The sequence below is a fragment of the Capra hircus genome, chromosome 4, assembly GCF_001704415.2.
Source record: "Capra hircus breed San Clemente chromosome 4, ASM170441v1, whole genome shotgun sequence".
Taxonomy (NCBI): Eukaryota; Metazoa; Chordata; class Mammalia; order Artiodactyla; family Bovidae; genus Capra; species Capra hircus.
The window spans coordinates 114702691-114727258 of NC_030811.1; the positions used below are offsets into that span (position 1 = coordinate 114702691).

Genomic DNA, 24568 nt, shown 5'->3' on the forward strand with positions numbered 1-24568 from the left:
GGGCCATAGGAGACAACAATATAGGGAACATTAGTTTTTGGCAAAAGACTGACAAAATTTAAAACGAATGCCATTTACTTTCTTACACTTACTGATAATTTATTAATACCTGGAATATTTGGTGATCCCACTATTTTCACTGAATCTTGGGGCAAGTGAGCATTTCTTGGTAATCGATCCAAATATCCAACTATCAAAAAAAAAAAAGAAATAATCAACAGTCTGGTTCACCAGAAATTTCAAAACATTCAAATAGCACACTGCCTTACAATATTTGATGTTTGTTTAAGGGAAGCCATAAATCAACATCTGACAGCTGGTGCCTGTTCCAGCTCCAATGAAATTAACATACCCACCGCTTCCCCTATTTATCTCAGCTCCAACTTTTTCTACATCCACTTAGAATACTCCCATTTTTAAAAATCCAAATCCCCACCCTTCAAGATGCACATCGTAAGTCCTTCCTCCCTCAAACCTTCTGTTTGCCTTCCTCATTCTTATCTCTTTCGTACATCATCTGCAACTCACTCTATACTGTATCACAGTTCTTCATGCATAGATATAATTTTCCTTATTTCATTATAAGCTCAAGAGTAGGATCAATGTTTGTGTCAACTTATCAAGAATTGGTATCTTTTGGCTGCCTTCATCCTGTTCTGCCCACTCCCTTTCCTTTGGTAACCACAAATCTGATCTCTTTTTCCATGAGTTTGTTTTTGAAATATAATTAATCCACAACACTATGCTAGTTCCTGTTATACACATAGTGATTTGATGTTTATATAGATTTAAAAATGATCACCATGGTAAGCCTAGTTATGATAAATCACCATACAAAGATATTACGTACTATTGCCTATACTCCTCGTGCTGACCTGTGACTCATATATTTTGCAACTAGAATTTCATACCACTTAATCTCCCTCACCTATTTCTTTCCTCCCATCTGGCAAACATCTGTTTGTTTTCCATCTGCAACTTTTTATGTTTTGATGTCTGTTCATTTGGTTTTTTTTTTTTAGATTCCACATAGAAGTGAAATCATGCAGTGTTAGTCTTTCTCTGTCAGGCTTATTTCACTTAGCATAATACTGTCTAGGTCAAGATCCATGTTGCTCACAAATGGTAAGATTTCCTCATTTTTTTATGGCTGAGTAAGAGTTTACTGTATGTACATATATCTTCATTATCCATTCATCTGTTGATGGGCTCTTACGTTGTTTCCATATCTTGGCTATTAAGTAGTGCTGCAATGAACACAGGGGTTCATATACCTTTTCTAATTAGTGTTTTTCTTTTCTTCAGATAAACACCTAGGAGGGATACTGTTGGGTCATATGGTAGTTCTAGTTTTAATTTTCTGAGGACCCTCCATACTGTTTTCCATGGTGGCTACATCAGATTTACATTTCTACCAAGAATGCACAGGATTCCCCTCTCCACATCCTCTCAAACACTTATTTATTCCCTTTCTGATCACAGCCATTCTGACAAGTGTGATGTGAAATCTCATTCTGTTTCTGGCTTGCATTTCCCTGGTGATTAGTGATGTTGAGCATCTTTTCACATGTGTACTGGCCATCTGTATCTCTTCCTTGGAAAATGTCTGTTAGACCCTCTGCCTTTTTTCTAACCAGGCTGTTCATTTTTTGATGTTGCATTGTACAAGTTGCTTGTATTTTCTGGATATTAATCCCTTATCATATATATTCTTTGCAAATATCTTCTCCCATTCAGTAGGTGGCAGTCAAAAGGTGCAAATTTCCAGTTATAAGTAAGTGCTTGGGATGTAATATGCCATACAATAATATAAATTATGATAAATATATGAGTAATGTAATTAACACTGCTGAGTTATATATGAACCATTGAGAGAATAAATCTGAAGTTTTAAACACAAGAAAACAATTTTTCTCATTATGTTGTATACCTTAAAATTATACAATGCTGTATATCAATTATATTTCAATGAAACCAGAATAAAAAGTAAGTTTGTTAAACCTGGAGAAGACAGGAATGGGAAGCAGAAGAGGAAGCTGGGTGATACTAGGAAGGTCTTTGTAAGTTATGCTTTGACTCTGCAAAAACCAGCAAGTAAATAAAAGCTTAAGAAAAAAAATCTGTACCAGGCACTGTACCTCACACATAGCAAATATTAAATAGTCGTTAAATATGATATTGTTCAGTTATCCTTGAAAAAGCAAATGAGATGGACACAGGTGTGCCATCACAAGTGGGAGAACAACAAAAAAATGCCATATAACTTGGACCTAAGTCCTCTTTGTTGTTAACAGAGAGTGGGTATAGCACAAAGAAGAATATGGTATTCAAAGTCAGATGACCTGGATTTAAATCCCAGTTTCCACTAATGAGTGTTTGGAAACTCGCTTAAAACTCCAGGAGCTTCAGTTTTCTCGTCTGTAAAGTGAGATTAAATTCTAGATTTACTGTCGGAACTAATGGACTATTGTACAAACTATAAAATGCTACATAAACGTTGCCTTCACTATTCATACCTCACATATTAAGATACAGCCTTCTTATTCTATGTCTTATACCCTCAAGCCTGATCTTGTTCTTGGATCAAAAGACACACAAACACACACAGTCGTATCTAGTATTAATATAAGATCATGGGCCATGGTCAGGAAGCATCCTTCTACAGAAGGAACTAAAGGCTATTGGCTATTGCAATGACCTTTGGACACCTAATGCCAAGATTTTGGCCTATTTTGTAACATCTACTCACTCCATTTCTTTCCATTCTCCTCCTATGCCTGCCTACGTATGCAGCCCTTCCTCACTCAAACTCTTGGTGGGATTCTTTTTTCATCACCCCTTATCTCCACAACTTTTACCTAAACACACCTCTTTTATCCTTTCTATGATTCAATTCTGGTTGAAACGTTATTAAATATTTCTAAAAAGTCCAAAACTTGAACGCGAAATAACGCAGCCAAAACCTTTCTGGTTAAATGACGACCGTTTAATTAAGGTCTCCCTTCAATATCTTAACTCTATTTTGAAAGCGTGAAGAAGCATCTCGGATTTCTGGACACAAAGCAGGAAACAAATGGCGTCAGCAAAATACCGAAACTGTAAAATCCCAGGCTCTGTACTTTATAGCCAAAACCAACAGATGGAGCTCCAGGTCCACCGGAAGTGACCAAGGCGCAGGATGTCTGCTGGCTTTGAAATATACTTAAAATCCAGAGCCCAGAACATCGTGGAAAGCTGGAAAAGGAGCCGTGGGCTGATTAGGGGGTTATTAACAGCCCATCTGACTTCAAGCCTTGAGCGGTGGGTGTTTCAATAACCTTGCCCATCTACACATAAATGTGACAAGTCCTTGGTTCCTGAGCACTTACATCTTATTACATATGGGCGGGACCTGGGATACAGGCTTTCCCATCAGAGGGCGCACGTGTGACACACAAAAATCTCCGGGAGCTGCGGCCCCGCGCCGCCCGCCGCCGCCTCACCTGACGGGGGCGCCCAGAGCACCAGCGCGGAGACCACCAGGACCACCGCGGCCCGGGAGAGCGGGGAGTCCGCGGCCCGGGCCCGCCGCCAGCCCCGCCGCGCCCGGCCCGGGGCCGAGGCCTCCATTCACACGCCGCCGCCGCCTGCCGACCGTCGGCCCAGAAGGTCGTTAGGCGGCGCGCGCACACCCGCCCGACGGAAGCTGAAGGAATGCGGGCCGGAAGGGTGGCCGGAAAGAGGGCGGTCGTTTCCGGCAGGGCGGGGGCGGGGCCTGGCAGGTAGGTTAGGCCACTGGGCCTCGTCTGCCCGACGGCGTGGAGGGTCTCGATGTTCGTCTTCGGGACGTCGCAGCAGCTCAGGGAATCTGAATTGCATAGGTGACCTATGGAAGGTTCTGGAGCCAGAGAAGAGTCGTGGGCCTCGCAGTTCGCGGGCGTTCGTGGGCCGAGAGACTGCCTGGCCGAATCTGAGTGTCGAGGCCAGACTCGACCTGCGGAGTGAGAGTCAGGGAAGCGAGTGCTGGTGCAGCCCCAGAGCGCTGCCTGCTTCTCCCGACCTTGGCTGCTGCTACCCTCAGGTGTACTGGCCCCACACAGCAGGAGAGAGTGGAAGTGGACCCTAAGCCCCCGGAAGAGCCTGGGTGGGAAGAACGGGGAAACAACCTTATGTGGAATTAACCGCATGCAACGTTATCACCTGAGTTTAAAAAGATGCATAAAACCACCTGTCGCCCCTAAGTGGGTTGTCATTTATAGCCAAAACAAGTTAGAGTCGTCTGCATTTCTGCAGCAGAAAGGATTTACCTAACATGAGCAGAGTTACAATAGAAGCAAATACGCAATTAACAAATACTTGGATGAATGGAGTTTAAGCAACTGAAGACATAATGCCTAATAACCATGTATAGAAGGAAGGTATGAGTGAACTAGAGTGGACTGAAAGCCATCTCGGTGTCCATTGCACAGGAGGAATCTCAAACTGACAGCCTAACCTCCGCTCTTATTTTGTAGAGTGACTCCAGTAGTGATACCTTCGGGTGTATCTTGGTTGCACCACAGGTAGACCCCTTGCTGTCTTTCAGCTGGACTGCTTTACATACTGTATCTAAAGAGCTAGGATTGTGTCTGTTTTGCAAATATTTTAACTTCAACTGCTGGGCTAGTTCCTGGTATAATGTAAGCATTCCAGTAGTCATACACTTTTTTGAAAAGGAAACATCTAGTAAAAAGGAGTGAAGAGTTCATTTGAGACCAGGACCAGGACCACGATGGAGACATTTCTTAAGGACTACTTCTGAAGAAGTCCTTGGTTCTTATTAGCAAAGGGAATTGAAATTTCTGCATATTCCCTGGATTTTCTGGCTATATTTATGCAGGTGTTAATAGGTTAAATGTATGCAGTACAGTTTATTCCACTGAGTAGATTCACTTCTTTAGAAATGCTTGCTAATCTGTATAAACTCCTAAATTGAATTTTACCTGTCTAGGCATATCTTAGTAAACAGAGACCTGGATGATTTAGATCCAACCAGCATTTTGGTCAAGGTCTTGCACTTGTTTGAGCATACCTAGAAAACAAATTTCAGTGAATAGTACTCAATAAATCACTGTGTTTGGGTATGTATTCCACTAAAGCTTTTTGTAATTTTTATAAACAAGTCAACCTGCACAACACGATTTTTAGCAAATGATGTTGGACTGTGGACCCCTAGTAAATAAAGGGTAGGGAAGACTATCACACCATGCAAAATCCTGAAACCTCTGTTTTCTATCTTCAAGAATTTGCTTCAATTCACCAGTCCCTCCTGCCTTAGTCTGCTATGTAAATTCCTAATATTCAACCTGAGACTATGAAGTAATATTGGAAATCTTAGTTAATATGTGGTGTGATTCTAAAGATGAAAGCTGATTGCTGAAAATCAGAAGGTAGGTCTGTCATTTGTATTTGCATTTTTTATTCCAATAAGGATAGTGTGAGTTTCATGCCCAAATTCTGCTATCTGGAATTCCTTTGAAAGCTGTTTTTGTGCAAGACCAAGTTATCTAGTTGAAATGAGCTGTTAAATGAACAGTGTATTGATGATGTCTTTTTTTTTTTTTTTGCATTAAGCTAATAGCTGGTGCTTTCTTGAAATGAGTTTAAGAACCTCATTGCTCTTACTGTGTCCATCATAGTAGAAGAAAGGTAAGTAAGGCTTATGTAGGACATGTAAAAGATGAGAAACCCATGCTTTGATTATAAATTTAAAGTTTCTTTAAAAATTAGATATATTGATTTAACTAGTGTAATATATGTTCATTTTTGCACTTCTTTTTAATTTACATTTGTATAGGTAGCATGTTTTGTACTTTATTATACTTAAAATATATGAGAGAATACTTTAAAAAATATACTGCCTCTTCAGTAACTGCTTTATTTATACCCTTTACTGAATATCATTTGCTCATAAAGTAGCAACTTATGGAAGAATTGAAAAATAAATGAGCACAGTTTTCCTGAGCAGTGCTGAAGAAACTATCATGGAGGTTTTACTAACAAGTCTGTTTAATTGTTTTTCCTAAGAATTACATTATAATGTATATAGTGATACAGTGTGTTACCTAAGAATTAAATTATGCTGTAAATAGTGATACAGTGGGTTAGAGTTCTAACTGTTGCCAAGCAACGTGGGCTCTGTTTTTTGGTTTTTTCTGTGCTGGTCCTTTACTTCCTTTAGTGGAGAAAAAATATTTGCCTTAAAAAAACCCTACTCTATTGGCATTGAGAAAGCCAAATCAATAACTCTATTAGTTTAACCAGTCCTCAGTGATTAAAAATATAATAGTTTTTTAAAGAGAAAGAAGCCATCAGAAACAATTAATAAACTGTCAATCCACAATTTTAAAGTGAGAGGCCATGGATACATATTCACAGCTTATACCTGGAAAGATAAGTATCTCTGAAGGATCCTTCCTTTCAAGAGCAAAGGCTGTTGAGAACATAGATTACCCCCACTACTGTGCTCTCTTAAGAAAATTGAACATGCCTTTTGTGAAAGGAGTTGAGGACAGACATGACTATGGCAGAATGGAGAAGAAATGCAACCCTACTTTTCTTAAATTTCACCCTTATCCCCCTTCAGGCCTGCCGGACTATCATTTACACTATCCATATCCCCCGCCGTATGGGCCAGATTATCCATTATTTCCACTTCGGGATGATGTACCCTTACATGATGCCTGTTCAGGGTTTTTGAGTCCTGGTGGCGATGCTGACCTAAAGCCTGGCGTTGGCAGGACCATACCAAGCCTAGTAGATTTCAGCGATGTGAAACCTCAACATCGAGTTCCCAGACCAGACACAGGATTTCAGACGACATTAAAAAGGAAAACAGTTTTGTTGGAAGAACTGAAACAGGACAGAAGATGGAATTCCAGGGCGGTACCAGACATTTCCATCAGAGCAAGACTTGGAGGTAAATGAAATGATATGGGCTTTGTAATTTTTAAAACTTTCAGATGACAGAAGAGCATGGATCTAAGATTCATTCAGTACTTAGCAGTTCATTTGACATAAAATTGTAAAGAACCAATTAAGGAATTCTTATTTTTAAATTACAGACTGTAAGGAAAATGTAGTAAGAATGATAAGCTTTTTATAAACCTGTTTGTAAAAAAGTGGTTTTCAAAATTGCATTCATTGGTGTAAGTGACAAACACGACGTGTATATCAGATAACTTATTCTAAACATACAGATAACCTAATTTTGCCACAGAGGAATATATTTAATTCTGATAATTGCATATCATGCCACCTTATCTGTCTCCCTTGGAAGAAAGAAATTTGCTGATGATTATCAAAAAGTTTACACGGGCTGAAATGCAGTGAGAAAGTAGTGGAAAGTAAATTTGAGGGTCTGGTAAGAACCAGAGCTGAAGAGAGGCAACCCCTGCATAAATTACTCGACGACAGCCCTGGAGGCAGAATTGATGACGGTTACTGACAGCGGCACCTTATGGGTTCTCTGTAAGACCCCCAGAGAGTGGCACAAGCCTGGTCCAGAAGTGCTGAGAAACACTTTCGGAGAAAAACCATAGGCAGTGTTCCTGTATGGAATGTGTCTCACAGGCAGGGAGTGAAAAGAGATTAACACGTTTGAGCGTCTGGGAAAGGAAAAGGCCAGGTGCTGTAGCAAGAGATGCTGAGCCTGCGCTAGCCTTCCGGGGCTGCGCCCACTTCCCTGCTCCTCTGGAGCACCCAGCCACAGACCAGAGGCCCAGGGAGGCTGTGTGGAGAAACTGTGACATCACCATTTTTCGGGGCAGTGGGAACTCAACAATTCCTGCCACTCCTCCATAAAGAGAAGCCATAGGCACTTGGGACCGGGAAGGGAATAAGGGTAAAGGCGAAAGGTAGTAGCAGTGCAAAGCCCCACACAGTAGTGGTCCCAAGCTACTCCCTCTGGATGCCTACTTTTAAATGAGATAAGAGCCCTTTAGTGATAGAGAAGTGCAGGATAATAGTTAACACTTGTAATGTGCACTACAGTTGTGGCCTCAACAGGTGGGCTTGGGGACATTCCTTAGTTTGGAATTTTCATGTAAATAATGCATACGAAGTTCAATACCTTTTTTAAGAAAGAATCATTTTTGTTGTTGTTCAGTCACTTGGTCATGTTTGACCCTACAACCCCATGGACTAAAGCCCACCAGGTCCCTCGGTCCATAGGATATCCCAGACAAGAATACTAGCATGGGTTGCCATTACCTTCTCCAGCAGATCTTCCCAACCAGAGATTGAACCCACAATTCTTTACCACTAAACCACCAGGGAGGTCAACTATTTTTTTATAATTCATTGGAAGTACCATCTAGGGTAATAAAATATTACAAGAAGCAAATGCACTTCACACTGAAGGAACCACTGATGAGTTCATGTCAATCTCATAGCCTTAGTACATTTTCACTGATTCTGCACTAGTGGCCCAATTCTCTGTCAAGAAAGGAGCTTGAGTTCAGTCTTTTGCTAATGTTTTAATGTATAATTAAAATAGTCATTGTCAAGGACACTTCTTTAAAGGAATCAAAATTATTTTTCATTGTCCTATTTTAGACAAGTATGTCGCTTTGCTTGTAAACAGAAAATCACAGCCTAGTGTAATTTTTAAGAACATTATTGTTGATTTTTGGGGAGGTGACTTTTTCGAAGAGTGCACTGTCAAAAACATTCCAGTACATTAGAGGTTGAAGAAATAATTTGTTAAGGCTAACCTATGACTAACATAGGGTTAACAGATGTGCACTGAGAACCAAGCGTAGAGCTCATCTAGCCTCTATGTCACAGACAGCCCAGATGGGTGGGTGGCAGGTTAAATGAACAGAGAAATTATTTATGGTGCTTGTCATAGGTGCCTCAAGATGAGTAGATCTCCACACCTGCCTGCCAGAATCTTAAAGCCTACATAGAAGACTTGACAGGGCTCAATCATGTACACTGTGGCCTCAGCAACCATACTCTAGTCTCTGTGCTGTATCGTTGAAACAGCTCCAACTGTGCAAACAGTGGGCAGAGCATACATTCTATGGACAGGGGAGGGGACTAGGAGCCTTGGATTGCCTGAGTTCAGCTCATGGGCCAGTGGGTGGGCACAGCCTCTCAATGACCTCCTCCAACAAACATCAGCTGTCTGATGTTCCCGTCTTTCATTTGTAATTTTAGTTATCTAAGTCTTCTTTCTTTTTCTCTGAGTCAGCCCAGCTAAATGCTTATCAATTTTGTTGATTTTTTTTAAGAATCAACTCTTGCTTTCATTGATTTTCCCTATTATTTTTCTATTCTCTATTCTATCTCTGACTTAATCTTTATTATTTTGTTTTCATCTGGCTTTGGGTTTAGTTTCTTCTTTTGATAGTTTTTTTAAGGTGTAAGTGGAAGTAGTTGATTTGAGATCTGTTTCTTTTTTAATATAAATGTTTATATACCTATAAGTTTTCCTCTTAGCATTACTTTTGTTGAATCCCATAACTTCCATTGTATTTTTGTTTTCATATGTCTTAAGATAATTTTTAATTTCCCATGTTATTTCTTCTTTGACCCATTGGTTTTTTTAGGGGTGTGGTGTTTAATTTTCATGTATCAATTTTTAATTTTATTTCATTTTATTGTTTTCTGGTTGTGATCAGAAAGTATAGTTTGCATGCTTTTGGTCCCTTTAAATTTACCAAGACTTGCTTTGTCACCTACAGTATAGACTAGAGAATGTTCCACATGCACCTGAGCAAAATGTGTATTCTGCTTGGGTGTTCTGTTGGTTAGAGTGTTCTGTATATGTCTGTTGGATCAAATTATTGTTCAAATCCTCTATTTCCTTACTGATCTTTGTTTGGCTGTTCTATTCGTTATTGAAATTAGAGTTCTAAAGTCTTCAGCTATTATTGTACAGCTGTTTCTCCCTTCAAGTCTGTCAATATTTGCATCATATAGTTTGAAGGTCAAATGTTTGGTTTATAGAAATAAAATAGAGAATAGAAAAATAGTAAAAAAAAAAAAAACCTAAATTTGGTTCTTTGAAATTCACCTGCCTTTTGCTATATTTGAAATTCACCTACCTTTTGCTATATTGAGAGAGAAAATTTACGGAAAATAACTTACAAAGGGTATTATATGTGTATATATATATATATTTTAAAGACCTAGTATAACCATTAGAGGAGAGATAACACATGAATTTTAAAAATACATAGAATAGCCCTCAAATCTTTCTTGTAATGTTTTGGTTTCCTTAAAGGCAGCATATTATAGAAATACTTTATAATAAAAATAAAGCCTATAGGAGAATAGTGTTCATGATAAACTCTTCCAGACTCATAATTTTGGGTTACACAGAAAACCCATTCAATGAAAAAAAAAATCACAATTTTGAACATGTTAAATATCTAATAAATGAGGAAATACTGTAGTGCTTTCCTTGACAAAAGACTTAGATATGTATTTGGTATGAAAGTGGTGAAGTGAGACTGTGGGTTTTGAAGGAGAGTGTAATAGCTGTTCCCAAAAGTTCTTTTGGCAACTCACCCTCTTCTGATGTGTGCTTGCTGCCTCTCTTACCATGAAATGAGGTCTGTTTCCTTCTCACCTTGACTCTGGACTTGGACACATGAGTGGCTTTCACCAATAAGATATTAGCGAGTGTGATGCAAGTGAAAGCTTGGTAAGTACTTGCACGTTGAGATTGGTCCTTTTGGGATTCTTCCCCTGAAGTTTCAGTCACTATTTTGTGAGAGACCCAATCTAGATCCATAGGAAAAAAAGAACAGGCACTGGTCTTCAGGCCCAGCCTAGCTCATAGCTAATAGTCAACACCAACCCGCCAGCCATGTGAGTGAGGTCATTTTGGAGCTTTCCAGCTGTTGGAGCTATGCCATATCACATAGAGAGCTTCAGAATCCCAGGAGATGATGAATGCTTGTTTACATGACCAGGTTTGGAGGTGTTTGTTGTGCAGCAGTAGATCCTGAAACAGTGAAAGAAAGGGCATCATCACACTTAGATGCAAGCGCGATGCCCCTGAGGTATTAATACAGTGTAGCCGTAATTCATTGCCCTGTTTACTTCTGCTGCTGCTGCTGCTAAGTCGCTTCAGTCGTGTCCAACTCTGTGCAGTCCCATAGACGGCAGCCCACCAGGCTCCCCCGTCCCTGGGATTCTCCAGGCAAGAACACTGGAGTGGGTTGCCGTTTCCTTCTCCACTGTTTACTTCTACTCTGGCTTAAAATCAAAATTTTAGTTTTCTTATTTTTCTATTTTCTTTTGTTTTTTTTCTAAGCATCTGGTAAAAATGACTTCAAATCAGAGGATACCAAAAAGTGCCACATGTCTGCTGTTGGCATGAGAATCTTCTGGAGGATTTTCTTTGGCCCGCTGAGTCATAGAATTATCATTCTCAAAACTGAAATGATTGTGGAAATCAGCATTGCCTCTTGGCCTCTTGCCTCTGCCTCTGTATTAATTTCTCTTGCCACTGTAACAAACTGCCACAGACTTAGCAGCTTTAAATGGAACACATTTATTACTCACAAGTTTGTGGGTCAGAAGCCACTCGGTTCTTTGAGATCCAACGATGCCACAATCAAGGTGTACTCTTTGTTTATGTCTAGAGAGTCTGGGGGAAATCTGCTTTGGGGTTCATTCCAGTTGTGCAGAATTCAGTCCCTGACATCTGAGGCACCCGTTTCCTTGCTCTTTGATGTCCAGGGGACACACTGTGCTCCTGGAACCCTCTCACATGGCCGGCTCCACCTTCACGGTCAGCAGTGCTGTTAAAGGCCTTCTCACATGCTACTCTCTGACTTCCCTTCAGGATCCACAGAGGGTCCCAATTCTCCGGCCCTCCATTGCCACTTCTCTTTTCAGATTCTGTCCTGAGTTCCTTGGTTAAAGACTGACTGAATCATCATCATCATTATGAAAATGGCATTACTTTTATAGGTACTAATAATGTTACAGTTCCTAATTGATAATTAATAAAGATGTGAGCTTCATGCCAATTTGCCAGTTCCTTTAAATACAGTTCTAGTTTTTACAACTGTGACAGCAGTCATTAAAGGTGAGGAAAATAAGACTCAGAGGGGGTCAAATAATTCATGAGGTCACACTGGCATCTTAGCCAGTAAGTATATATGTTATTAAGCCCTAAAAATTGCAGCCCTCTCTTATAGAGCTCCACCAGATTGGTATCCATGGTAACCATGGTACTCCTGTGTTATCCCAAACCCCTCTAACTATGTTTAAACATCTATGTACTGTCCATCTAGCCCCACATTTTAACATTTTAGTTTCATCGTCTGCCAAGTTAGATTAATTTATGGGGCAAAGGTAAACAGTTGAAAAGTTAAAAGTGAAAGTTGCTCAGTCGTTTCTGACTGCAACCCCATGTACTGTACAGTCCTTGGAATTCTCCAGGCCAGAATACTAAAGGGGTAATCATTCTGTTCTCCAGGGGATCTTCCCAACCCAGGGATTGAACCCAGGTCTCCTGCATTGCAGGTAAATTCTTTACCAGCTGAGCCACCAGGGAAGGCCAAGAATACTGGAGTGGGTAGCCTGTCTCTTCTGCAGGGGATCTTCCTGACCCAGGAATTGAACCAGGGTCTCCTGCATTGTAGGTGGATTCTTTACCAGCTGAACTCCCAGGGAAGCCCCAAGCTAAAAAGTAGAGGACCAAATTAGAAGCCCCCATGCAGTAGGAAAAGGATCTCTGTGGTACAACCATTATCTACACCTATGCTAGTCTCCTGTCCAAACCAGAGTAATTTGCAAAGTTATCAATCTCTCTGATTAAGGACTTTCCAATGGCCATCTCTCTGAAGGTTAAGTCCAAGACTTTCATGTCCTAACTTTGGCTGACCTCTTTCGTTTATCTTCTACCATTCACTGGCTGCCATTTCAACATGTAGCTATACCCAACCTTCAGTCATTTATCATAAGAGTTTTGATATTGTTCAGCAGGTCTAGCCTGCCATCGCACATACTGTTCCTCTGTCTGGAATGACTCTACTTCCGCCACTTCCATTGTTAACTGAGTTGTAATCAGTTGTCAAATGAAGTCAGGTCTTTGTGTCAGAAAGATGTTCCTAACTTCCTGCAATCTGGCTGGATTAGATGTCCCTCCTCTGCACTCCCTCAGCACTCAGAGCTCAACTATCATTAGAGTTAGCACATTATACTACATCACCTACTTGACATGTCTGTTTTTCCATTCGTTCATGAGCACCTAAAAACCAGGAACCCTGTTTTCCATCTTTAAATATTCATCCTCTTTCATTTATGGGGCAGTAAATATTTGTTGGAGGCAGCTTTTATATTTGCTAGTCTCTTATCATGAGGTTGAATTATCTACATAGTAAACTTCTTTGTGTCACCACCATCTCCAGCATGTCTACATGCACATATACAGACTAATAGTACCCAAGAGATCTCTTACAATAATAAGTATCAGATAATTGTACACTATTATAATCATCCAAAAATACAAATTTCAGAGCTGGTCTGTTCTCAGTGAGAAAAGTTTGTAGATAACCCATTGAAAAATAAACACCACCTAAGTTCAGCTTTCTAGTAGAAAACAGTTCTGGTGGAAAAATAAGTTTCTATTGCATTTTCTTTGTATATATTTCATATATATGTACCCAAACCACATACATTTTTGTTTTCAGGTTGGACGAGCCCACTGAAAGTTACTCCTTCCCAACCGCATCATGGAGAACACTCAGTAAATTACCCATATACATTTGATGAGGAAGCAACATGTACAGTAAGAATTTCTTACTAGATGGGTTATATAATATTTGTAATCAATTTATTTCATTGTGTATTTGGTATTTTATGTCCTGTAAGCAAATAACTATCATACTGAGCGAAGTAAGAGAGAAAGAGAAATATTGTTGATAGCACTTAAAATGATACAAATGAACTTATTTACAAAGCAGAAACAAACTCACAGACTTAAGGAACTAACAAATACATGGTTGCTAGAGGGTAAGGGTGCACATGCTGTCATATTTAAAATGGATAACCAATAAGGACCTATTGTATACACAGGGAACTCTGCTCAATATTTTGTAATAACTTAAATGGGAAAAGAATTAGAAGAAGAATGGTACATGTATAATGGAATCACCTTCTATATACCTGAAACTATCACAGCATTGTTAGTCAACTAGCATATAAGTTGTTTTGTTTTTTAATAGCTACCATTTATAAAGTACTCCTTCCTTATCTATCAGGCCCTGTGCAAAAGTTCACAGTCATTGTATAGTCTCATTGTCTGTGCATCCCTACAGCAACACTATGGAAGAGGAGTGAGTAGTGGATGATGGTATGTTCAACCCAGGCCCCCTCTGCTGGCAAGCGCACCCACCCTAGTAGCAGCGGGCAGTGGACATTAAGTGTCTGACGGCCGCCAGCTGGACTCAGACTTGCCAGTGACTGACTTCCTTGAAGAAAGAATAAAGCTAGACTTCAGCTGAAACCACATTACCATTAGTGTCCTTTCCTTGTTGTATTCTGCACTTCACCTGGAATACTCCTACCATGTATTAATTGAAAAAGAAATGTGTTTCAGTTCCTGCTTCTAGACAAGACAATGTGTTTATCATATTATTTGAGAAAGCTGAAACCCAGTGATGTAAAGCAACTGACTTGACCACAAAGATAAAGTCAAACTTTAAAACTGGATATATTTCTGAATCTTCCTATGTGGCGTTAATAGACTCAAAGTACTTGGAGACTCCTCCAGAGATACATAGATATGACATGTTTCTTTTTTTAAGTGACTTTACTGAGGTTTATTTTACAAAACATAAAACTTGCCGATTTGAAGTATTCAATTGAGTGGGGTTTTTGTTTGGCTATCCAGTGAATTGTACAACCATTCAGTTCACTTCAGTCACTCAGTCGTGTCCGACTCTTTGCGACCTCATGAATCGCAGCACGCCAGGCCTCCCTGTCCATCACCAACTCCCGGAGTTCACTCAAACTCACGTCCATCGAGTCAGTGATGCCATCCAGCCATCTCATCCTCTGTCGTCCCCTTCTCCTCCTGCTCCCAATCCCTCCCAGCTTCAGAGTCTTTTCCAATGAGTCAACTCTTTGCATGAGGTGGCCAAAGTATTGGAGTTTCAGCTTTAGCATCATTCCTTCCAAAATAAAATCCCAGGGCTGATCTCCTTCAGAATGGACTGGTTGGATCTCCTTGCAGTCCAAGGGACTCTCAAGAGTCTTCTCCAACACCACAGTTCAAAAGCATCAATTCTTTAGCACTCAGCTTTCTTCACAGTCCAACTCTCACATCCATACATGACCACTGGAAAAACCATAGCCTTGACTAGATGGAACTTTGTTGGCAAAGTAATGTCTCTGCTTTTGAATATGCTATCTAGGTTGGTCATAACTTTCCTTCCAAGGAGTAAGCGTCTTTTAATTTCATGGCTGCAATCACCATCTGCAGTGATTTGGGAACCCCCAAAAATAAAGTCTGACACTGTTTCCACTGTTTCCCCATCTATTTCCCATGAAGTGATGGGACCGGATGCCATGATCTTCGTTTTCCCAATGTTGAGCTTTAAGCCAACTTTTTCATTCTCCTCTTTCACTTTCATCAAGAGGCTTTTTAGTTCCTCTTCACTTTCTGCCATAAGGGTGGTGTCATCTGGATATCTGAGGTTATTGATATTTCTCCTGGCAATCTTGATTCCAGCTTGTGCTTCTTCCAGCCCAGCATTTCTCATGATGTACTCTGCATATAAGGTAAATAAGCAGGGTGACAATATACAGCCTTGACATACTCCTTTTCCTATTTGGAACCAGTCGGTTGTTCCATGTCCAGTTCTAATTGTTGCTTCCTGACCTGCATGTACGATTCTCAAGAGGCAGGTCAGGTGGTCTGGTATTCTCATCTCTTTCAAAATTTTCCACAGTTTATTGTGATCCACACAGTCAAAGGCTTTGGCATAGTCAATAAAGCAGAAATAGATTACCACAATCTAATTTTTGAACATTTTCATCACCACCCCCCCCCAAAAAAACATGTCTATTAGCAGTAAAGTTATGGATATCTTCAAGGAATCTATTTCCATTTTTGTAACTCTTGTATTTATTCCTTCCTAAAGTTGATCTGCCTAAATTTATCTGTAGCTTCTCAAGCTGACTTCTCCTTTTCCCACCTCTCCCTTTGTCTTTTCTAATTCTACCACCAAGAGGAATGGAACGTACCTCCCACAGGTCATCAGGTGCACTAGGGTGTATGGCCATGGAATAAAAAGGTTGCTCAAAATATATGTCACCTGTGTCTCCTTTACTCAAGATACCATCCACCCATGTCAGGACTTCATGTCTATTCTTGTCTGCATTTTTTTCTATAAGAAAATCATGGCATTAAAATTGGGGAGGTTTTCCCTGTTTTGAACTATTCTAAATTCAGATGAAATGGAGAATTTGATTTCTCCATTTGATTTCTCCAAAAGGAGAATTTGTATTTGTTAATTTTGCTTATTCCATCTCCAGACTCTTCAAAGAATCCATTGCTCCTTCTGATAATCCTGTGAGAGCTTCGAAAGGGGACATTATTATTGAAGGCGCTGATGCTTTTTTTTACCCATCTAAGGCTATAAATTTATGACAAGGCTATATGCATTACCTAGCTATCTATTTTAGAATTAGAATTCTGAAGTTCTTGTCATGCACAAACTAATAAAGCATACTTATTTAAACTTAAGCATAGAGTTTTATGTCAAGATAAATTTTGATATTTTCCTACCAGTAATGGAAGCTAACTAAGTAACATGGGACAATATTTCCAGTGGAAATGACTAGATTAATATTTAATTTTTTGATATAAAAAAGCTAATAAAATGGAGAGAAATTACTGAACCAATGAAAGGTTAGAACCTTTAAAATGTAAGCCAGCACTTAGGGTCACTTTGGCCTGATAGGAATTTGCTGCTTGGAAAGGGGAAACTAATCTAACTGAACATTTGCTAGTCTCATAGGTATAAGAAAGAAATTGTACTTGGCTAATGCTATGGTTTTTCCTGTGGTCATGTATGGATGTGAGAGTTGGACTGTGAAGGAAGCTGAGCGCCAAAGAATTGATGCTTTTGAACTGTGGTGTTGGAGAAGACTCTTGAGAGTCCCTTGGACTGCAAGGAGATCCAACCAGTCCATTCTGAAGGAGATCAGCCCTGGGATTTTATTTTGGAAGGAATGATGCTAAAGCTGAAACTCCAATACTTTGGCCACCTCATGCAAAAAGTTGACTCATTGGAAAAGACTCTGAAGCTGGGAGGGATTGGGAGCAGGAGGAGAAGGGGACGACAGAGGATGAGATGGCTGGATGGCATCACTGACTCGATGGACGTGAGTTTGAGTGAACTCCGGGAGTTGGTGATGGACAGGGAGGCCTGGCGTGCTGCGATTCATGGGGTCGCAAAGAGTCTGACATGACTGAGCAGCTGAACTGAACTGAACACTGACAAAAGAGGGCACAATTGAACTTTAAATTTTATAAACCACATAAAATTCACAGATTGAATTAAACTGTAATAAAACAGAAAACAAGAATTAGAATACTTCAGTAAAGACAATTACTTCCCAAATCAACTATAAAACCGAAGAGCATTGTAATACACTCTGAAGTTTGTTATATATTTTCAAACAACCATTTGGGGTTGTGAAAAAGTGCAGAAATTTCATACAGAAATTCAAAGAATAATTGAAAATAAAATTTTAGGTGAAATAAAGATTCATTCAGAAATTATGACTTCAGTACATGAAACCCAAGAAAAAGGCAATTAAAAATTTAATGAAAATCATCCAAGAGAATAAAAAGACGATAAAGAATTAGTTGAAAAAAGCTAAGGGAAAATGGTTGAAAAGGAAGATCTGCAAAGAAGAAACAGTTCGGTTCAGTCACTCAGTCGTGTCCATCTCTTTGCAACCCCAAGGACTACAGTAAGTCAGGCTTCCCTGTCCATCACCAACTCGCAGATTTGCTCAAACTCATGCCCATCAAGTCAGTGATGCCATCAAACCATCTCATCCTCTGTTGTCCCCTTCTCCTGCCTTTGATCTTTCCCAGCATTAGGGTCTTTTTCAGTGAGACAGTTATTCGCATCAGGTGGCCAATGTGTTGGAGCTTCAGCTTCAGCATGAGACCTTCCAATGAATATTCAGGACTGACTGGTTTGATCTCCTTGCAATCCAAGGAACTCTCAAGAGTCTTTTCCAACACCACAGTTCAAAAGCATCAATTCTTCAGCACTCAGCTTTCTTTATAATCCAACTCTCACATCCATACATGATTACTAGAAAAACCATAGCTTTGACTAGATGGACCTTTGTCGCCAGAGTAATGTCTCTGCTTTTTAATATGCTGTCTAGATTTGTCATAGCTTTTCTTCCAAGGAGCAAGAGTCTTTTACATTCATGGCTGCAGTCACCATCCATAGTGATTTTGGAACCCAAGGAAATAAAGCCTGTCACTATTTCCATTGTTTCCCCATCTATTTGCCATGAAGTGATAGGCCTGGATGCCATGATCTTAGTTTTTTGATTGTTGAGTTTTAAGCCAGTTTTTTCACTCTCACTTTCATCAAGAGGCTCTTTAGTTCCTCTTTGCTTTCTGCTTTTTGCTTTCTGTGGTATCATCTGCATATCTGAGATGATTGGTATGACAGCTTGTACTTCTCCAGGCTGGCATTTCATATAATGTACTCTGCATATAAGTTAAATAAGCAGGGTGACAATATACAGCCTTGACGTACTCCTTTCCCAATTTGGAACCAGTCTGTTGTTCCATGTCTGGTTCTAACTGTTGCTTCTTGACCTGCATACAGATTTCTCAGGAGGCAGATTATGTGGTCTGGTATTCCCATCTCTTGAAGAATTTCCCACAGTTTGTTGTGATCCACACAGTCAAAGGCTTTGGTGTAAATCAGAAGTAGATGTTTTTCTGGAACTCTCTTTCTGAAACTTTCTGTGATCCAATGGATGTTGGCAATTTGATCTCTGATTCCTTTGCCTTATCTAAACCCAGCTGGAACATCTGGAAGTTCTCGGTTCACATACTGTTGAAGCCTCACTTGGAGAATTCTGAGCATTACTTTTCTAGTGTGTGAAATGAGTGCAATTGTGTGGTAGCTTGAGCATTCTTTGGCATTGCCTTTCTTTGGGATTAGAATGAAAACGGACCATATTCAGTCCTGTGGCCACTGCTGAGTTCCCCAAATTTGCAGGCATATTGAGTGCAGCACTTTCACAGCATCATCTTTTAGGATTTGAAATAGCTCAACTGGAATTCCATCACCTCCACTACCTTTGTTTTTAGTGATACTTCCTAAGGCCCACTTGACTTCACATTCCAGGATGTCTGGCTCTAGGTGAGTGATCACACCATCATAGCTATCTGGGTCATTAAGATTTTTTTGTATAGTTTTCTTTGTATTCTTGCCACCTCTTGATATCTTCTGCTCCTGTTAGGTCCACACCGTTTCTGTACTTTATTGAGCCCATCTTTGCATGAAATGCTCCCTTGGTATCTCTGATTTTCTTCAAGAGATCTCTAGTCCTTCCCATTCTGTTGTTTTCCTCCTTTTCTTTGCACTGATCACTGAGGAAGGCTTTCTTATCTCTCCTTGCTATTCTTTGGAATTCTGCGTTCAGATGGGTATATCTTTCCTTTTCTCCTTTGCCTTTAGCTTCTCTTCCTTTCTCAGCTATTTGTAATGCCTCCTCTGACAACCATTTTTCCTTTTTGCATTTCTTTTTCTTGGGGATGGTCTTAATCACTGTCTCCTCCACAGTGTCATGAACTTCTGTCCATAGTTCTTTAGGTACTCTGTCTATAAAATCTAATGCCTTAAATCTATTTCTCACTTCCACTGCATGATCATAAGGAATTTGATTTAGGGCATACCTGAATGGTCTGGTGGTTTTCCCTACTTTCTTCAATTTGAGTCTGAATTTTGCAATAAAGAGTTCATGATCTGTGTGCAGTCAGCTCCTGGTCTTGTTTTTGCTGACTGTATAGAGCTTCTCCATCTTTGGCTGTAAAGAATGTAATCAATCTGATTTCAGTATTGACCATTTGGTGCTGTCCATGTGTGGAGTCATCTCTTGTGTTGTAGGAAGAGGGTTTTGCTATGACCAGTCCATTTTCTTGGCAAAGCTCTGTTAGCCTTTGCCCTGCTTCATTTTATACTGCAAGGCCAGACTTGCCTGTTACTCCAGGTATTTCTTGACTTCCTACTTTTGCATTCCAGACTCCTATGATGAAAAGGCCATCCTTTTTTGGTGTTAGTTCTAGAAGATCTTTAGGTCACCATAGAACTGTTCAATTTCAGCTTCTTCGACTTTAGTGGTTTGGGCATAGACTTGGATTACTGTAATATTGAATGGCTTGCTTTGGAAATGAACAGAAATCATTCTGTCATTTTTGAGATTGCAACCAAGTACTGCATTTCATACTTTTTTGTTGACTATGAGGACTACTCCATTTTTTCTAAGGGATTCAGTGGAGTAGAAGGTTGTACACTCATCTTCTCCTACGAGATCTCCAAAATTGCAGCTCTCTGCTGAACAGCCATTGACGGGAGAATGTTGGATCCCACCAAAAAAAGATACCACACATCCAATAGCAAAGGAGAAGCCTCAGCAAGACAGTAGGAGGGGTGAAATCATGTTTAAAATCAAACCCCATTCCCTGCAGAGATGCTTGGAGGGCTCAAACAAAACCTGTGAGCACTAGGACCCAGAGACCCCACAGAGCCTGAGCCAGACCTGCCTTTGAGGTTCGAGTGTCTCCTGCAGAGGCACCAGTCAACAGTGGCCTGCTGTTGGAGACAGGGGCTCTGGCTGCTGCAGACCTGGCACACACATCATGTGGCAGAAGCCCTATTGGAGGAGGTCGCCAATAGCCCCACCATAGAGCCGCTGAGCAGACTACCACAAACTGCAGAACAATTGTACTGATGAAATTTTCAACCTGCTAAGAAAGTTCTAGGACCCACAACAGATTTCCCAACCTGGGAATTTGGCAAAGGGACTGAAAATCCCCAGGGAATTTGACTTTGGAGGCCAGTGGGATTTGATTACAGAACTTCCACAGGACCAGGGAAACAGACTCTTGGTGGGCACAAAGAAAACCTTGTGCGCACCGGGAGCCAGCAGAAAGGAGCAGTGTCCCCACAAAAGAGTGAGCAAGAGTTGCCTGTGAGTGTGCAGGAGTCTCTGGCAGAGGCAAGGGTGGCCTGCTGCAGGGTCACGGGCATTGAACTCAGCAGCGTGGGCATGAGTCCTTTTGAAGGAAGTCAGGATTATCATTATTACTCCTGCCATGATTTGGCTTCAGGCCAAACAACAGGGAGGGAATGTAGCCCCACCTATCAACAGAAAATTGGATTAAAGTTTTACTGAGCATGGCCCTGTCCATCAGAACAAGACCCAGGTTCCCCCTCAGTCAGTCTCTCCCATCAGGAAACTTACGCAAGCCTCTCATTCTCCATCAGAGGGCAGACAGAATGAAAGAAGAAACAATATATATATAATTAGAGTCCCTGAAGAAGAGCTAAATAATAGATTGGGTATAATATGTCAAACCAGTGTTTCTCAACCTTGGCACAGTTGACATTTGGTGGTGGTACTTGTGGTATTTAGTGGCTAAGTCGTGTCTGACTCATTTTTGGCCCATGGACTGTGTAGCCCACCAGGCTCCTCTGTCCAAGGAATTTCCCAGGCAAGAATACTGGAGTGGGTTGCCATTTCCTTCTCCAGGGGATATTCCTGACCCAGGGATCGAACACACATCTCCTGAATCAGCTGGCAGATTCTTTACTGCTGAGCTACCAGGGAAGCCCCACACTGACATTTAGAGCGGGATAATTCTTTGTTGTGCAGGATGTTGTGTGCATTGTAGGATCATTAACAGCTTTCCTAGTTTCTCCCTGCTAAATGCCAGTAAAACTCTCTTTGCTGAATGAATATATCTTCTCAGAAAGCTAGAAAATAGGTAGCAAAGTGGACACAAAATGGACAAAACAGTGACAGTTTCCAAACCACAGCCCAAGGAAGGGAAATTATACAAAGTTTTGCATCCTTATGCAGTCGAGGAAATTGGAGTTTCAGGTGACTAAGTCAAGCAAAATATGCGGAGTAGGATATCAGGGTGGGGGGAGCTACATAGAAGGGGCTCTGGAGACCTAGGTGTGGGGCAAAGAATGCACAGGTCTCTGAGTGCAGATCTGCGCGTCCTTAAGAGGGAGTTACCAAAGCTGGGCAAGGACTTATTGTGAAGAGCTTCATGATCATTCTCTGACACTCAGACAGTCAGAGGATGGTTCATGTCCCCACAAAGAAGGAAGACACAGAGTACATGGGATATCAGTAGATGCTTCAGGAGGATATCACCTCTAGTCAGGTCAAGTCAGTCCTCTAAAGGTTCCTCCGGACTTTAACGAACGAAGTTTAGAAGGAATCCTCAAAAGCACCCAACTGGTTTCAACTATTGAACTTTGCACCGAAATAGAGTCTAATACTAAGTATAAAACTACTTCTAGCAACCAACAAACTAAAGTGCAAAACAGATGCACAATAAAAAGATTCATTTGAAGAAAAATATTACCATGGTAAAAACAAATCAATAATACCAGACACAGGAGTGACAGACATAAAGAAACAACGGAAATATGTTACAAATTTGTTCCCTACATTCAGGCTGTGGAGGAGACCACAACCATGACAACGTGGAAAATTGGCCATACAAACAAGACTCAAAAGGATTTATAGAGAAAAATACAGCGTCTAAAATTAAAGATAAACAGTTCCAAAAGCAGATTAGACCCTGCAAAATAAAAGAATAATGAAATACATAGGAATAGAAACTGTCCAAAATAAATATGGGGGAAGATCCACAGACAACTGTGGGACAATTTCAGGCAGCCTAACGTACATGTAGTTGGAATCCCAAGGGAGAAAATAAGGTAGGAAAAATTATTGGGGGAAATAATGGCCAAAATTATTCCTAACGGATGGAAGTTATAAATCTGCAGACCCAAGAAATTCAGCAGATGCCAAGCTGAATATAGATAAACCCATACACATCGATCACATTGCTGAAAAACAGTGATAAAAGAGAAGATCCTTAAACAGGTAGAGGCAAAAATGAATATACAAAGACGCACGTATAAAAATGACAGCAGGCTTCTTGTTAGAATCCGTACAAGTCAGGAGAAAATGAGGACACAGTACATTTTTAAAAAGTCAAGTAAGAACACTTTAACCAGCAATTACAAATATTTGGGAACCCTGTGGCAAACCTACAAAGTGTATTGAGAAAAATTAAAAAGTACCCAAATAGAGCAACTTGCTCTCATCTGCATTGGAAGGCTCAGTGTTAAATTCTTTTTGGACCTTTCTAAGTTGATTTTTAGTCTTAGTGCAATTCCAGTCAACATCTGAGCTGTTTCTTTTTGGAAATCAATATACAATGGAAACCTAAAATAGCTAAAACTATTTTAAATAAAAAGAACAAGTTGGAGGATTTATTCCACCTGATTTCAAGTCTTACTATAAAGCTACAACAATCAGTGAGTGAATGTGAGTGAAGTTGCACAATCATGTCTGACTCTTTGTGACCCCATGGACTGTAGCTACCAGGCTCCTCTGTCCATGGAATTTTCCAGGCAAGAGTCCTGGAGTGGGTTGCCATTTACCAATAGGCAAATGATAGACATACAGATTAATGGAACCTAAGAGTCCAGAAATACAGCCACCAAATGTGCCAAGCATTTTAGTGAAGAAAGGAAAGTCTTTTAATGTATTACAGAAACAGCTGGATATACCATTAACCTGTACAAAAAAATAATCTTAAAAAGATAATATAATAAGCCTTAATATAAAATTGATTATAAAATTTTTGAAATATTTAGATTTTCAAAGTGCATTATTAAGAAAATGAATCAGCAAGCCATATAATGGGAAAATATTCACAATCATATAAATAAGAAAGGATTTGTATCTAAGATGTATAAAGATCACTTAAAATCAATCAGGAACAAGATGAACACCCCAAATGAAAAATTATCAAAAGATCTGAACAGACACCTCACAAAAAAATACAAGAATGGCTAATGGACACATTAAAAAGTGCTCAATGTGCTGAGTCATTAGTGAAATACAACTTAAATACAGTATGTCTCCACAATAGCTAAAATTTAAAAGACTGAAAATGCCAACTGTTGACAAGGATCCAGAACACTGGAACCCTTACACCCTGCTGGTGGGAATGTGAAATGTTACAAATACTGCAGAAACTTGAACACTTTGTTCAGAAGTTAGACACACACCTATCAAGTGTCCAGACATGCTACTCTTAGATATTTACACAAGACAAATTTGAATATATGTCCACACAATGACTTGAGCATAAATACTCAGAGCAGCTTTACTCCTTATTGACAAAAAGTGGAAACAAATTGTTCATGTGCATGTGAGAGTATGAACACATTGTAGTATAGCCATACAATAGAATAATACTCAGCAAGTAAGATCTATC

At 40.1% G+C, this 24568-nt stretch overlaps 2 protein-coding genes across 2 annotated transcripts in view; one reads left to right on the plus strand and one right to left on the minus strand.

Moving 5' to 3' along the window:
* ZPBP (zona pellucida binding protein) overlaps window positions 1–3675 on the minus strand; it is a 128577-nt gene extending 124902 nt beyond the window's left edge. The window contains exons 1-2 of the mRNA XM_018047531.1: window positions 3483–3675; window positions 110–190 (exon numbers count right to left, since the gene is read on the minus strand). Coding sequence (XP_017903020.1) covers window positions 110–190; window positions 3483–3609 — 208 coding nt within the window. The 5' untranslated portion in view covers window positions 3610–3675. The remainder of the gene's footprint in view (window positions 1–109; window positions 191–3482) is intronic.
* C4H7orf72 (chromosome 4 C7orf72 homolog) overlaps window positions 6385–24568 on the plus strand; it is a 62452-nt gene continuing 44268 nt past the window's right edge. Inside the window, exons 1-2 of the mRNA XM_005678891.2 lie at window positions 6385–6937; window positions 13677–13774. Of these exons, the coding sequence (XP_005678948.1) occupies window positions 6505–6937; window positions 13677–13774 (531 nt within the window). The 5' untranslated portion in view covers window positions 6385–6504. The remainder of the gene's footprint in view (window positions 6938–13676; window positions 13775–24568) is intronic.